Source organism: Amphiprion ocellaris, chromosome 1 (assembly GCF_022539595.1).
Source record: "Amphiprion ocellaris isolate individual 3 ecotype Okinawa chromosome 1, ASM2253959v1, whole genome shotgun sequence".
Lineage (NCBI taxonomy): Eukaryota > Metazoa > Chordata > Actinopteri > Pomacentridae > Amphiprion > Amphiprion ocellaris.
The window spans coordinates 34,204,145-34,220,047 of record NC_072766.1 but is presented as its reverse complement, the minus strand read 5'-3'; the positions used below and the strand labels follow the sequence as shown (position 1 = coordinate 34,220,047).

The following is a 15,903-nucleotide window of genomic DNA, read 5'->3' as shown; positions in this document are numbered from 1 at the left end:
TTCCTCTTTTTGTTTTACCTCTCCTCTCTGCTCGCCCACCCAGCCTTTCTGTGGCCTCCTCCTGCTGCGACTTGCATCTGTTGGGAGAAAGAAGCCGATCTTTAGTCTTGGCAGGGAATCCCCAGCATGCCCACTGGCTTCTCAAACAGGGATTTGTGACGTAGTGCATTGCGACGGAGGATTGATACTAGCTCTATGCATTAAGCTTCTTACCTGTAGCCTTTTTTTTTTTATATAAAGGAAAGTGAAAGTGCAGAAAGTGAGGGGCAAATATACAGTCATGGAAAAATTATTAGACCACTCTTCAATTTCTTGTTCATTTTAATGCCTAGTACCACTAAAGGTATATTATCTGAAGAATACAATGAACATGACAAAAATAGAGCTGATTCCATAATACTTTATGTCCTATTTGACTTGCTTAAGCTTAATTGTGTTCCCAGGGTATATAAGAGGCCATTTCATGTCATAAGCAGCACTGCACATGCAAAGACATAGAGTGGTTTCCTGCTGACATTCAAGCTGTAGCACAACTCACAAGTTGTCAGCTCTCACGTATTGCCTAAAACAAAAGAATTATGTGAAGCCACAAAGGCAGCCATCTTGGCACTGCTGGAAATTGGCATGAGTGAGAGACAGGTAGCGAAAAAACTGAAGATATCCAAGACAGCTGTTCATTACACCAAGAAAAAACAAGCCGAAGATGGTTCTACCAAATTCCTAGCCGGTAGCGGCAGGAAACGTCTTTCTACCCCATGAGATGACCGTGCATTCATCCGTTCCTGTGTCAGGAATTGTCGTCAGACCTCCAGGGACCTTAAAATGAGTAGGCACTGTCAAGAAATGTGACTTGTTCAGCAAGGACAGTTGGAAACCGACTTCTTGAAGCTGGTCTGAAGTCACACGGCACGGAAGAAGCCCTTCATCAATAAAAAGCTGAGGAAAGCCTGGGTACTCTTTGCTGGGGAACACAAGGATTGGACAGTAGACGACTGGGCTAAGGTTCTCTTCAGTGATGAATCCAATTTTCAGTTGATGCCCACTCTAGCCAACTCACTGGTTAGGAGGAAGCCTGGAGAAGTTTACAAACAAGACTGTCTACAGTAAAACATGGGAGTGGATCAGTGACGGTCTGGGGTTGTTTCAGTCTGGGTGAAACAGGGCAAATGCAATTGTGTCAAGGGTGAATGAACCAGGTCAAGTACAGGGCTACTCTTGAAAACAGTCTTCTTCCATCAGCTGGAAAACTCTTTCCTGCCTCCAATGACTGGATTTTCCAACAAGACAATGCTCCTTGCCACACAGCAAGGTCAGTTACAGCCTGGATGGAGAACCAGAACATTAGAACCATGCTTTGGCCTGCTCAATCACCAGATCTAAATCCATTTGAAAACCTGTGGAAACTCACCAAACACAAAATGGAGAACCACAAGCCCAAATACAAAGCAAATTAGTTAGAAATAGTGCAACAGGAATGGTTACGCAATCAAGTACTAACTCCTGTGTGTATCATGTGACTAAAACAGACAGAAAAGAAAACAGAATGCCTAAAAGCACTGTTTTTGGCAGTACAATGTCATAGTTATTGATGTAAGAACTGAAGTGATTTTGATTTTGCTCCTTTTACAATCTTGAAGACTGCGGTTCTTCCCATGTGAAAACTGTTGTTTCTTTTCTTGATGGTAGCCACAGACCCACAATGTCACCAGTAGTGATTCTCCACAGGAAGGTTGGATCATGCATGAACTTGCAAATGTGCACCTTCTAGTGGTCACAAAAAATTGTGCAACACATATCCTGAATTTGATAGCACGGTAACATGTGGTCTCCTGATGCTCTGCTGATGTGTAATAGTCTTGCAACTGTGTGATTGAACCCCATACTCAGTTCACTATTCTGTCCACTAAACAACACAATTATGATGTAAAGAACAATTTGTACTAATAGGCTTGTTTCAGAAAAGCTTGATTGCTCTTGTAAGAGGAGTTTATTGTGTTATTTTTTACTACAGCAATTGTAGCATAAATATTTTATACCCAACTCTGCAGCTCGCCTTACGTCTCTTGACTATTATTATTTTTTTGTCTTTTGTAGCTGATAGTTTTGGTTTTACACAACATTTATGATGGTTATGTGTCACCTCTCTTATCAATATTATCTCCAGTGACCGCAGGCAGCTGTTTTTAGCAAACAAACTGTGGTAATCTCACTCGGCACATGCCTGCACAATATGAGGAAAATCTCAGATATGAGATAAAAATGTTCAATATTGCAAATGATGATATGACTTGTGATAAATAAATATTGGAATTTATACCTGCTACAGTTCCTATATCATAGGTTACACTGTGAAGATTAAACAAAAAACATTAAGCAGCCTGTGCCCACAAAAAGAAATTAAATAATTCATCTCAAACATGCTTATATTGAACAAAGAGATGGAGATAGAGCATTGACTTAAATAAGACATACCTTTCAGAAACTGAAGTTTAATTTCTGTTTCTTTTTATTCAGAAGAGGCTGGACCAAATGGTGTGAATGCTTGCCATTTGCAACTGTAAATATTTTTTCTTTTTCATTACATTTCTGTTTATTGGGCATGTTCACATTGCAATGATGCAAATACAGTTTACTGCTACCAAACACCAACAGTTTAACACTGAATGCAAGTTTGGTTGTGGTTGTTGGTTGTCTTCTGCTGATGTTCTTAATTTTAAAAGAATGGCAATACATTAATCTTTCAGATTCCCTGTGAAATATTTCACAGTTTATTTTGAGGCATAACTACAGCTTTTATACATGTGCACCATCAATATAAATATTTAATTTTTGAGTGGAGTTATGCAACAAGGGGGATATTATTGTGCAGCGTGTTCAACCAGCAGTGCTTTGTTAACCCATTTTTCCTGCTGTAAATGTAACTGTTTACTATAATTTATTAATTTAAAGCAGTGCATTTGCTTTGTTTTCCTGCTACTTTCAGTGCACACTGCTAGCTGGTCATATACATTTCGCTGTGTGTGTTTCTACTAGTTGTCTCTGGAATGATACCCCATGTGCTCTATTTTCTCCTCCAGATTGACCAATCACAGAGCTTTAGGCTGCCACACAGGACACCGAGGTCACAAAACCATGAAATCCTAGTTTGATTATAAATACGTCCCCACACAAAATGCTCTGAAGCAGTGAAATGGGTATGCAGTCGCCATGGTTACCTACTATATCATGAGCTCTGTTACTGGGAAGCCCATTTGGTGCCCTCCTGAGGAGCTGGTGATTCAGTAGTAGACTGAGCAACTTCAAGATGATGCTTTTGTTTTGCGGTTGTCTGCAATTTACATTTTACATTAACTTCAGATTTAGTGATAAAGAAATTCCTGCTGTGGTGTTTCTGCAGTTGATAGCAGATCGACTGTTAATTACGCAGCTGGGTTATGCTTGCTTCTGTGGTTTTTGTGTTGCTTGTATTTTCAAAAATCGAGATACAGCAGAGATTTGCAAGTAGATGGAACTCTTTTGTTTGCCAGACATTTTGGCTGCTTTAAAGCCCACTGTCTTAAGTGCCTCTGGAAGAGTTTCATCAAGTCTGAGAACATATTGCATACTTTAAATGGAAACTCTGCATTCAGGAGATTTTGTGGATGTGAATGTATATACACCTAAAAAGTCCAAAGGGTTTGTTAGTACTGGAGAAGAAATGTTTTGAACAATGTGTTGTCAGACTACTTGAGAAATCAAGTGTGTTCATGCCTAATCTGAACACTAGCTCTCAAAGAACGCAGTAAAAAGGCTGCTATCATCGAGAGAGGGGAAACGTGACTATGGTTTACATTTGGAGATAATGGTGTATATTTTCAGACAGTGTCTTCTGAAAGTCATTCATTGTATTTTTGCATAGAGAAAGTTAAGAAAGAAGAGCGTTAGAAAAGTTTGAATCCACTAGGAGGATGCCGCGGCCTCCTATTCCTAAGTTTTTAGGGTTCCAGAACTTTTCCAGTGCTACAAACTTTGTCAGTTGGTGGCACCGCAGCTCAGGCAGATGTGTAACCAAAAAAGACTTTAAAAATTGTGAGCCAAGTGACTTTACACGAGAGAAGCTTGTTGAACGTTCAGTATCGCAGTCGATCATGTTTGTTTAATTGTGGGAAGCAAAAATCATGATTGCGTTTAATTTCTATTAAATTTTGTAGCCCTAGAACTACATTCGCTGCTGTGATTGAGCGCTGTGCCTTTTTTTTTTCTTCACTGGCTCGGTTGGTATCTACCTGCCTGCACCTGCACTCTCATAATCAGGTATGTTTATTACCAGGACCACTCCCTCTTCACCAGTCCTCTCCTCTCTCCTTTTGTTTTTTAAAAAAAAAATTTATACCAGCTATAGACTCCTTCATGTTTGGAACAGGGTAACAGCTAAATGCATAGTTTTGTGCACTGACCAAGGGGAAACTGACTGAGCAAGTGAAGTAGAAAAAGTATTGTTTTCGAACACAATGGCTAGTGCATTAGTGACCCATATTGGTCAAAGGGGCACTGAAAAAAAAGGTCACATATGCAACAGTTTTGGTCTTTCTGTTTATTTGCTACAGGTAAACTATGCAAGTATATAATACAGTGTATACAATGCAGTGTCACAACAATATGTGTAATTGCTACATTGGTCCAATGCAGAATGCATTTTAAAATCAGTAAAACTGTGAGATTTCTACATTCATAGGCCTCTTCTTGTCTATGGCCTGTGTTAATGACACGTGAACTGCAAATTTCTTTTGTTTTGCGCTTTAAAACAGTAGCAGCCTCTGAATCAGGAGATTGGATGAGTGGCGGTGGCAAACACAGAGCTTTCAACCAGGAAACTGGAGTTTGAGACCATTCTTTTTTTGGCATCATTTTTTCCACATTATCAGTTGTTTTCATTTACTGGTTGCCTTTGTTTGTGCTACAAAACTAGTGGGTTAGGATTGTGGTCTAGATTGACATGCAGTCATGCAGATGCTAACAGCAAAAGTCTGGTTGTTTTCTAGGTTGGAAAGGTGACGAGTGCCGTCACAGCAATAGACCCTAAAAAAAGAATAAGCATGGCACAGTTTTATAACCTTTTTTTGTGAAAATAATGCAGTGTTAACTGTGGACTGTGACAGCACTGGTGTAAAACAAAATATTGCAGGTTTCCCTTTAAGAAAATGAGTATTTCTTTGAATACTGGTGGCTATTTTTTTTTGTTATTTGGTTTATTAATCCATATAAACACGTGTTCACAGGATAACACATCACACTAATAACACTAATTCCACACATTGTCTCAAGATGTTTACCAAAACACATGTAATCTAAAGGTGAACAATATAATCATAAAACTGAAACTGTGTAAACTAAACCAATAATGAGCTCTAACCCTAACCTCTAAATGTCCCTTTTGTAAAACTTTTCATAAAGTAAAAGCAAAATTGATTGTAAAAATAGCTAAATATGTCTTGGACAGATATAGTTAATAAAAACCTTGGTTCGAATAACACAAAGACTGAAGAAGTCGAACAGTCTGTCTGAGAGTCTGAATGAAATTCAACTTTAAAGGGGGTTTTCTGTACTCATGTTTATTTTTCATTTCCCTGAAGAGAAAGAAGAAGGGAAGACATCCTCTCAGGGTTTTACACTGACAGCATTCAGACAGTAAACAACAACTTCTCAGGGCCACTTGAGATGCCTTCACTGCTTGTTTTCTGTTCAGTTCATGAGGTTATTGCATGTGTTCTACTTGTCACAACTTAACTTGTTCTCAGTTTAAGCTACCATATCATCACTTTTCCATTTTCCCTCATTTGCATTATGTAAAATGACTACAAGAGGTTTTAACACCAATTAGTGAAAAATTATACACGTGTAGTTCGATGAGGTGCTACTCTGTTGGTCAAAACCTCGCAGCACAGGACTGTGAAAATTGAACAATTAACATATATTTAAATACAGTTAACATTTAATCCTGTTTGAGGTGTTTTGTGTATGCATGACTATCAAACTGAAGTTTTCTATTGTCTGCTCAGATCTGTAGATAATGTGCGTGTGCTGGTTATATGATGAATGATTTTTAAATTCTACTTTAGTTTAACAAACTTAATTGTGGTCAGCACTAATCAGCTTATTGCTTGGCCAATATATCCTTTAACCTCTTTGTTTTTCATGTATTTTTCCCATCAATCTACACTGAAAACTCCAAAAATACAAAAAATTAAAACAAATAAAAAACAAATTTCTCTCCTGTACAAGAGTCTTTGCTGTGACTGTAGCTCAGTGGTCTCACTACTGAAATGTAAGAAGATTAGACTCTTCATAAAATCTTCCTGAGACCAAGATTGTGATTTGTTATATAACTAAACAGGTGAATTCTGTAAAATTAAAGGTAAAAAGTTATTTACATTTTTTTCCAGCCATTATTTTAAAAAAGACTGTAAATATATAATTATTTTACAGTCAAATGTAGTAAAAGAATACAATAAAATAGAGACAATAGATGTGGATATTATTTACCTTTTTTATTGTGATTTTATTATTTGAGAATCTGAAATTTAACAAAGGGAAAATCTGTAAAATAATAATATATTTTTTTAAAAAAGTGTTTAAAAAACTAGATTTTTTTGCAGTGTAAGCTGGCACGAGCTAGGCATGCAACACCTGGAGATATTTCACCCAGAGTACTGGAAGTTTGAACTTCAATTTTTTTTTGAATGTGCTAATAAAATTCTAAAAACATGTCATTATCGGTGATTAAATGTAAAGTGATGGAGAAAGTGGCATTATCCCCAATTAATCATAAATCTACCGACAATTCTGAAAAAAAAGGTGAATATTCTGAATTCTGTCTAAATATTACACTGCAGATCTGTGTGCTCACACAGTTTGGAAACCTCTGCTTTGCGCTTTAATCTTTCAGCCATTATTTCCTTTGTTTTAGTTCATCTTCCAAATCCCGTATTCTCTATGTTCCATAGACACACTGTGTTTAAGTGCCTGCAGATATGACTGATGACGTTTGACTGTGGAATGAACAGAACTACTGATTTTTATTCTCTCTTTGATCTTCAGCTGCTTACTTGTTTGTTTTACCCCCTCCTCCCCCACTTCCCTCCCATCCTAAGAGATTTGACTGTGTGCGCAGGCAGTTGCATCAACAGCAAGATCATTGTAATCGGGTTCTATTGAACATAAATCTTGAATGCAGTTATTGTACAGGAGGCTCATTTATTATGTATCAGCTGTAATTCTAGGTCAGCACTTCGGTGTGTTAACAGACATACAAAGGAAACAATTGCGCTTCTGGTTGTTGGGTCTCAAAACTGTATTTTTTCAAAGTGTAATTTTTGAAGCTTAAAAACTGCATTATTGGATGCATCTGATTTAGTCAATTTTGTCATTTTAGTTGAGATGGCACTTCATGAAACAAGCAGAATTTCTAATATTGGGAGTTGCCTCGCATAGCAGGAAGCACTACAGAGTACATAAAATAAACAAACCAGTGGCAGACATTTACAAAAGATAACCCCTCCTCCACTCAGCCCTTTTCTCTTCAGGGACAGAAGTGGGGAGGAAAACTGTTGTAGGTGGATGGGCTGATGTGATTAATGCTGATGCTTTGTGTTTCACATGTTGCATAATCATAAATGGGATTTGCCTGTAACAAACACTCCCTATTACTCAGTTTAGAAATCTTAGAAGGGACAAACAATTTCCATGTACGTAACTGTATCCTGACATGTTACAGCATGGAGCAACACATGCAGATTGCAGCACAACTACATGGGATGTTTTTGTAGCTCTGTACCTGTCACTGTAAATATGAAATATTAACGCTCATATTATTCAACATAGAAGTTTGTAGAAAGCTCTAGTGATTTGTTTTCCTGTAGACATCTCTCCCCTCTCTTCTTTCCTCCCCACTCAGGGAGCCTCGGTGCAACTGTGGAACCTCCTCCTTGAGAGAGCTTTTCTCCTCTGGATGTTATGGCTGAAATGGTACGTAGGCTCGGCCAAAGGCTTAGAATGTAGTTAGAATTAAGGCGATGAATAACAACTGGGAAGAGAGAAGAATGCTTGGGAATGCATGCCGCTTTTTTCATCTATCACTTCAAGCTGGGATAGGTTAAATAGAACACAGAGCTGAAAAGAGATGTGTGTTTTTATGACGACGACATTTGCTTGGGAAAAAATACCTCACTTGACATGGAAATACTTTTATCGTGTGTGGGTCAAGGGTCACTTAAGGATGGGTGATGTGCATAACATTTTGATTGTGGTATGTTTTCTGGAAGCTCTCTTCTCTGGAAAATTGTCGATAGGTAAAATACCCCAGAGAAATAAGTAGTTAAAACAGCTAAAAGAAATTGTCTAAGACTTATAATATATTATCTTAAAAATGCACCTGGTTGTAAAAATCCTATATCATATTCATATTCATTGATCTGTGACCGACTTCTAAAAATTCATTTACTCATACTTCTATCACCAAGAATCCTACACAATAAGGTTTAAGTTTCTGAAGTTGGGTTCATTCAGGGAGTTACTTGTGGTTTGTTTTTCGACAGTAGTCCGGCTGATGAATGCAACGTATGTGCACCAAAACCAAATAGAAAATGCTGCAGCAAAATAAGAGAAACCAATTCAGCTTTCATTGAATCAGATGAACTAACCCTCCACATGGGGACCATATTGGCTCCTACATTAACATACCCAACAATAGTCCTACTAAACCCTGTCATAAGGACAAGGAATGTATCACATACAGTAAAGTGACAGTCACATTGAAATGTACATTCTCTCTGTGTCTCCACTGGTATATTGTTTTTGGTACTGTACTTACTTAAATCCAGTAATGGGTTATTGAAAGGGAGAAACATATCTGACATTTAGCTTGGTCACTGATGGGTGGTGGTGTAACTGCCTGTGCTTGATCCATGATCTGTAGGAATTGCCACACACAGCTTGACACGCATGTAAATTGCAGATTAAGTGCACAGTTTAACCATCATAGTGTGACATACAGTTTGGCTCCTACTGTCGCTTCTTAAAGTGACAACAAGAGCACTCGGAGAGCACAGACCTCCACCAAGGCCAATGTCTTATCTTACAATTTAAAGAAAGTGGTATGGATCCACATTAAAATGCTCCACATTTTCACCCAGACAAACAGAAGGTATGGAATAAAAAAATAGTAATAATTATGTTAATAATGCACAATATTTGTATAGCACTTTTCAAAAACAAAGTTGCAAAGTAGTTTACAATAAAACTAATGTCAACTTAGACAAATGATTAAAACAAATCTGAAGAATGCAATCCTAAACATGCGACATAACTGGAAAAAACTGTCAAGTAAATGTTTTTTATATTGCACATTAAAGACATAAACATAGCATCAAAGCCACTTCCCATAAAAAAGTTATGATTATCATTATGAAAGTAACCTAACAAATGTAAATATTGGGGTTATTTATGGTGGGATTTAACTTGAATCATTCACATATTAGGATAAACCCTACAAAAATAAAAAAGTATTACTTTAATTGTCTATAATACATATCAAGGCTATGACTCTATAGTGTCACTAATTATGGAGAATAACATAAGTATGTTGTATGTATAACTATGTATGTATATATTGAAATTGTTTTTTATTTAGAAATTTTTTTTTTTTGTTTTTTTTATTCATCAGTCCGATGGCGAGCTTGTTGCTTCAGAATTTCAGTCATAATATGCACCAGCTATATGTTCTGGTTGACAATAAAGTGGCTATTCTAACTAATGTAATGATATAGCTAAGATAATACCGTGTCATAAATTGTAGAACCTGACATTACTAGCATAAGTATTAATGCTAGAACCTACAATTTGAAATAAAAATCTGAGCATGAAACCCACACATTCTAATAATTCCCTAAATCTTAAGTTGCAGTGATAAGTTCCAAAGCTGTTGTGTATTCATATGAATGAGGAAAGTTGTTTAAAGCACTTGACAGTGACAGTCATGGCTGTATTTGTCTGTCCCCCCTTGATATGAACAGAACCATGAGTTTTGGGATCTGTTGCTGCTATTACAAGGCCATTACGTTCACACAGTTTCTGGTAAGTAGGGCGCTGTGTGCAAGCCACAGTAACACCTGTGCATCAAAGAATATTGTGTCTTAATGGGAAGAAATCCCAGCAGCCATCCTTCAGGTCTTCAGGGAACAAAGTGTGAGCTTAAGTGACTGACTCATCCAGGCAGCAAGATGCAGTTGTCCTGCTGCGTTGTCCCTAAAGTCGGCAAAGTCCTATATTGTTCATCTGATACGAACGATAACCATGAAGTAACAAGTTAGCACTCATTGTTCCGCTGTTCTGACACTTTCTTGCAGCATTGCCCTTGAGTCTGAACAGGTTATACATTAATCAGAGATGTTTCTTCCATTAGACATAGCTGTTATTTCACTGTGTGAAAACACTGATGTCCTTTGGGCTGTTAAAGTGCTGACATACTCACAGATACTCCAGATATTAAAGGGAATAATGCTGGATACCTGCTAGAAATGGAGCTACACGACAATGGAAATACTGATATTTTATTTCCTTTGCACTGTTAACAGAGGAGAATTCTTTTGTTACTGTACCATGTTTTCATGGTCAGTATGCCACATTATCCAACCATTCACCAGCCTTGTGAGTGCTACTGTATGATGTGTGTGTTTTTATTCTCTTCGTCTCGCAGTCTTTAAGTCTGTGTCATTTCTCCCATGGAGCTCCATTGATTGTCCCCCCATCGCTCTGCATGGCAGTGATTGGACACTTTTTCCTCCACTTGTCTCATCTCCCCACTGTTCCCAGCAGTAGCTGAAAGACACCGCTTTAACATAATTGTCTGAGTTGCTGCCAACTACATCCTCCATTTTCCCTCCACATTTTTGTTTAATAGTATGTTTTATTTTTTCTCACGGCGTTATCTCAAAACGTTGCAACGGGATGTGTGATAAGAGCGTTTTCCTATTGTAGCAGTTTCATTGTGAATGTGATGAGTTGTTTTTTAAATTGGACTAATTCAGTCTGGACCCAGATGGCTGCTTAACACGCGGGACGCAAGCATCCAAAGTCTGTTAGGCAGATGACAATATGACTGCTTTGAGATAAAAAGTGGGACATGAAAAAAACACTGGAGGTCTGAATGTGTGTGTGTGTTTGTGTGTGTGTGTGTGTGTGTGGGTGTGGGTGTGGGTGATGGGGTCCAAGTTTTTTTAGTGTGCAAATAATTTACCAGCCAAGTGAGCAAATTTGGCAAAGAAACCTGAGAATGAGGGCACAAGTTTCAAGCAGAGCAGAGAATAAATCAAAGAGGGATGAAGACAGAAACTGAGGGTTCTGGTTCTGAGTCATGGTCCTCTGGGCCCAAAGTACCGCTGGTTTTCAAATTGCAGCAGTTGCAGTCCCTGATTCGATGGTGAAAATGAAAGCAGCAGGACTCTGGGCCAAGCAGAGGACAACCTTGAACTAAGGCGATAACCTCATGAGAGAGAGTCAACGCTATCCATAAAGCCGAGGCAATTCCATCCAAATCTGAACTTTCTTGAAGTTGGAGCTTTGACTTCCAAACTCAGCTGTGTTCCCTGAGGTGGTTTTCATAATCAATTAGATGTTTGAGGAACTTTTTAAAGAAAGAAAATCTAAATTGTGTGATTCCACCTTCCTAAATTCAAATATGTTCTGCTTTCTTTGCTCCTCTGTGGCAGTAAACTGAATATCTTTGAGTTGTGGACAAAACAAGATATTTGACGACATCATCCTGGGCTTTGGGAAACACAGATCAACATTTTTCACCATTTTCTGACTTTTTATAGATCAGAAAAAACTATCAATTAATCAAGAAAATAAGCCCTAGTAACAATACACTTTCGCTAAAGGTTTCAGGACTGTATGTAGGACTCCAAATTGTTTTCTCTTTATTATCATTTTCTATTGTATGCTGTATCTCTGGATGCTGTTGGCGGAATCGGAATGCATTTCACATCAGTGCAAACTGACCCACTTTCGCCACATACAGGGCATATTAATAATTCATTTTCTATATGTTCCCACTGTATCTGTGTGTGCGTGATGGTCCTGTGGGTGTGGTTGGCCTTTAGTTTACCCAAGAAAAAGATCAATGAGCAGGATGATTCACAAATTCACAGAGTCCAGTGGTGTTTAATCCTCTGCTGTTGTTGTGTTCGTTTATGCAGTTAAGTTGCATGGTGTTGTACTTGTTTAAGTGGGGCGTTGGTGTTGTTCAGAGGTGAAATGGTGCTAATGTTTGTAAACTATATGGGATATTTTCTTGGAAGAGAAGTAGGAATTTACCTTAAGATTTAGGTTCTTCTTATTTTGGTGACACCTGTGGTTTTAAATACTGAATATTTTCAAATAGAAATCAGGAGTCAATTAAAAGTTAAGTCTCCTATATGGCTGTACGCATGATCAGCATGAATAAATACTGGCCAAAAGAAAATACAGTCATGTATTTAGCTGCAAGGGATTCCCAATAAAAGCCCTGTTAAGAAATAATGGACTTTTCTACTGTGAAATGCAAAGACGTCAAATTTAAAGTAGTTTCATCCCAGAGTGGATGTATAAATGAAGTTCTTTGGATGTTAGCTGTCGTACTCAGTTGTTCTCTTCTAGTTCCGTTATGCATTTTTGATCACAACCCCCGAGTCAGCAAAGAGATTTGTAGTCAAAGTGATGATCTGTTCGTTGTAAAAATTGTATTTTGTTCTGTGAAACCTAAACTATGGTGCCAATTTCTCTAAAGTTTGATTCTTTCCTTAAAACATTGTTCAAAGTGTAACGGAATAACTTGCATGAGAAAAAAGAAGCAGATTTACCCACATTTTAATACTGAAATATTACATTAAATAGAGGGATCGAAAATGAAAATTATTAATAAAAGGCCTACCTCTAATAGAAGCCGTCACCTACAGTCCCGTTACCCTCTGCAGTTGAGGTTAAAGACTCTGGTCATTATGTGAGGGATAACTTTTGGACATTGTTTTGTTGCAGCTGACGGATAACTTCAAACATAAGCTGCTACTCTTGTCAGAAAAGGAAACAAGCAACTGGTGGGTGTGCTAACAGTGCAGCAGCTCACACTGGGGGTTAAGTAGGTTCATGTCGTCATGCTTTTTGATGCAGAAGTAAGTCAATATTTACATTGTGAAATCACTGGGGCTGTTGATTATTCCAATCCAAAAAAATCAATCACTAACAGAAAAATCTGTTTTTGTAGACCTCAATTACAATACAGTGTTTTGTCATGATGCACCATATTGAATTTGCAGATATTCGATATGCCAGTATTTTTTAAACTCATTTTGTCCAGTTGTCAATACCAATAAACACTGATTGGCCACAACATTAAAAGCACTGACAGGTGGAGTGAACAATAATGATTCTACTGTGGCTCCTGTGGGACCTATTAGGCAGCAAGTAAACAGACAGTATTCAAGATGATGTTTTGGAAGCAGGAAAAACGGGAAACGTGAGCATCTGCGAGACAAACTGTGATGTTTACATAACTGAGTCAGAGTATCTTTAAAATGGCAGGAGATTTGTTCCCGATAGACAGTGGTCCCCAGCTTGTGAACTGGAGATTGGGTCATGGTTACCCAAGACTCACTGATGCACATGTGGAGTGAAGGCTGGCTGATCCCACAGAAGAGCTGCTGTAGAACAAACTGCTGAAAACCTTTAATGCTGTGTGAGACTGTGTAGCTGCAGACCAGTCAAAGCATCCTTCCTAAAATGTGTCCACCACTGACAGATCCTGCAATGATGACGTGAGCATCAGAACTGCACCATGGAAGGTGGCCCGCTCTGACAACTCATGTTTAGTTTTACATTGTGTGGGGGCTCTTTGTGGCATTTACGGGGGGAAGAGGTGGTAGCAGGATGCACTATGGGTAGAAGGTGAACCAACAGAGGCAGTGTGATTCTCCTGGCAATGCTCTGCTGGGAAACCTCAGGGTGTGCATTAATGTGGATGCTACTTTGACACGTACCACCTACCTAAACATTGTTGCTCAGCACTTAAAGTGGTTCATGGCAGCAGTAGTCCCCGATGGCAGTGGCCTCTTCCAGCAGAATAATGCTCTCTGCTACATAAGAGGAAAATGAAATAGAGTTTAAGGTGTTGACTAGGCCTCCAGATTCCCCAGGTCTAAGTCCATTTGAGCATCTGTGGGATGTGCTGGAAAAACAAGTCAGATCCATAGAGGCCCACCCTTGCAACTTCCAGATCTGCTGCTGACGTCTTGGTGCCTGAAACCACAGGATGTCTTCAGAAGTCTGTGGAGTCCAGGCATCGATGAATCAGAGCAGTTGAGGCACCAGAACAGCTCCATGCATCAGAGCTGTTCTGGTGCCTCAAGGGAGACCTACACAATATTAGGCAAGTGGTTCTAATGTTGTGACTGATCAGTGTGTGCACATATTTTCTCACCAGTTTGCAGAGAGGATCTCCTTCAGTGAAATTAACATACACCCACTCTTACCCACTGACAGGTGCAGGCATGAAGCACAATGCTTTTCAAATGTTTATTTACTGGACAAAATCAGAAAACTACTATTTCAACTTGAACGTGAAACAGACCATATGTATGCTTATTTAATATTTTCAAACTAAACTGTATGGAACTGTAAACCAATGGTGTGCCGATATAATTTAGCATCTCTAATATGCTGAATAGCCCGGGGCTTCCTCTCCTTTGCTTTTCATGATCAGTAAACATGAGCCAAAAAACACAGAGCATGTGATATTTCATGTAAATCCCTTGTGCATGTGTGTATAGGTTAATTAAATCTCATGTGGGAAAGGCAGGATCGACCAGTAGCAATAAAAACGAAGAAGTAATATTTAATACTTCTAAACACTGAATAATAAAAGTAAAAGTGGTATAACAGCAACACAGCTGCGGAACAAAACTGCTGAAACACATGAATTCATAGAACTAAAATTTACATGAAAGTCACAGAGCACGAGAAATGTCAGAGCTTAATCATAACCCTGAGACATGGGGCATATATCCCACATTCCCATGATGGCCAAGCAGACACTGCAAGAGCTCAGGCTTCTGAAAGTGTCCAGTTAATGAGCTGAAGGTCCTTAAAGAAGCCAATTAGTCCTAATAAGCTACAGTTTCCAGCAACCCAAGGGTGAGGATGGAGCTCATACTGGACTGTATACAACACACATACACACTCCTCTCCTTTTATCTGTCTCCTATTTATTTTCATTCCCTCTTAATTTGTATAGTGCAAACACACACATACATGCATGCACAAGCACACACAGTGCCTTGTTGTGCCAGATGTCTGCCCCTGGGAAATGGCTGCTTGGTCCCTGGTGTCTGTGGTGACAGTTATTGATCAGGCCACTATGGATGCTCCAGTTTGATCGCTCAGTCAGGAGAGCTCATTACTCTACTGCTGCTCTTATTCAAGCCAATAAAGGCAGGGAAAGTGTGGAGGAGAGGATAGCGGTGGAGTGGGAGGGGAGGCAAAATTAATTTCCACACATGCTCCACGCCTCAGTCAGCCCCACCTTCGTGCTTATGAGGGTCACTGTTGATTTTGGTGCCTCTTTGGTCCTTCAGTATCACAGGAGTCCAGCAATAGTCATCTGTAAGGTACATTACAAACAGTATGTGCTAATAGTTCTGCCACTTTAAACACGTGTGGGCTAAAAACTGGGCTCAGAGGGATTAGCACCTATAACCGACATCACAAGCTTATGGTATGTAGCTTTTTGTTGCAAATTTCTTTCATATTTCTCTCTTAAATAGGCTGATATGTTAGAGATAGCATTTTTATGTCTGCCCAGTAAGCAAAACATTATAAACTGTTTCCACACAAAAG

The 15,903-nt window shown here is 38.8% G+C and overlaps 1 protein-coding gene across 4 annotated transcripts in view; it reads left to right on the top strand.

The window, feature by feature from the left end:
- The window catches only part of shank2b (SH3 and multiple ankyrin repeat domains 2b), a 305,290-nt gene that overhangs the window by 11,678 nt on the left and 277,709 nt on the right, over positions 1-15,903 (top strand). For 3 of the 4 annotated variants that reach the window (XM_055009711.1, XM_055009729.1, XM_035952465.2), the window contains exon 2: positions 7,934-8,004. The exons of the other annotated variant lie outside the window; for it this stretch is intronic. In XM_055009711.1, the coding sequence (XP_054865686.1) occupies positions 7,993-8,004 (12 nt within the window). In that variant the 5' untranslated portion in view covers positions 7,934-7,992. The remainder of the gene's footprint in view (positions 1-7,933; positions 8,005-15,903) is intronic. 4 annotated transcript variants of the gene reach the window in all.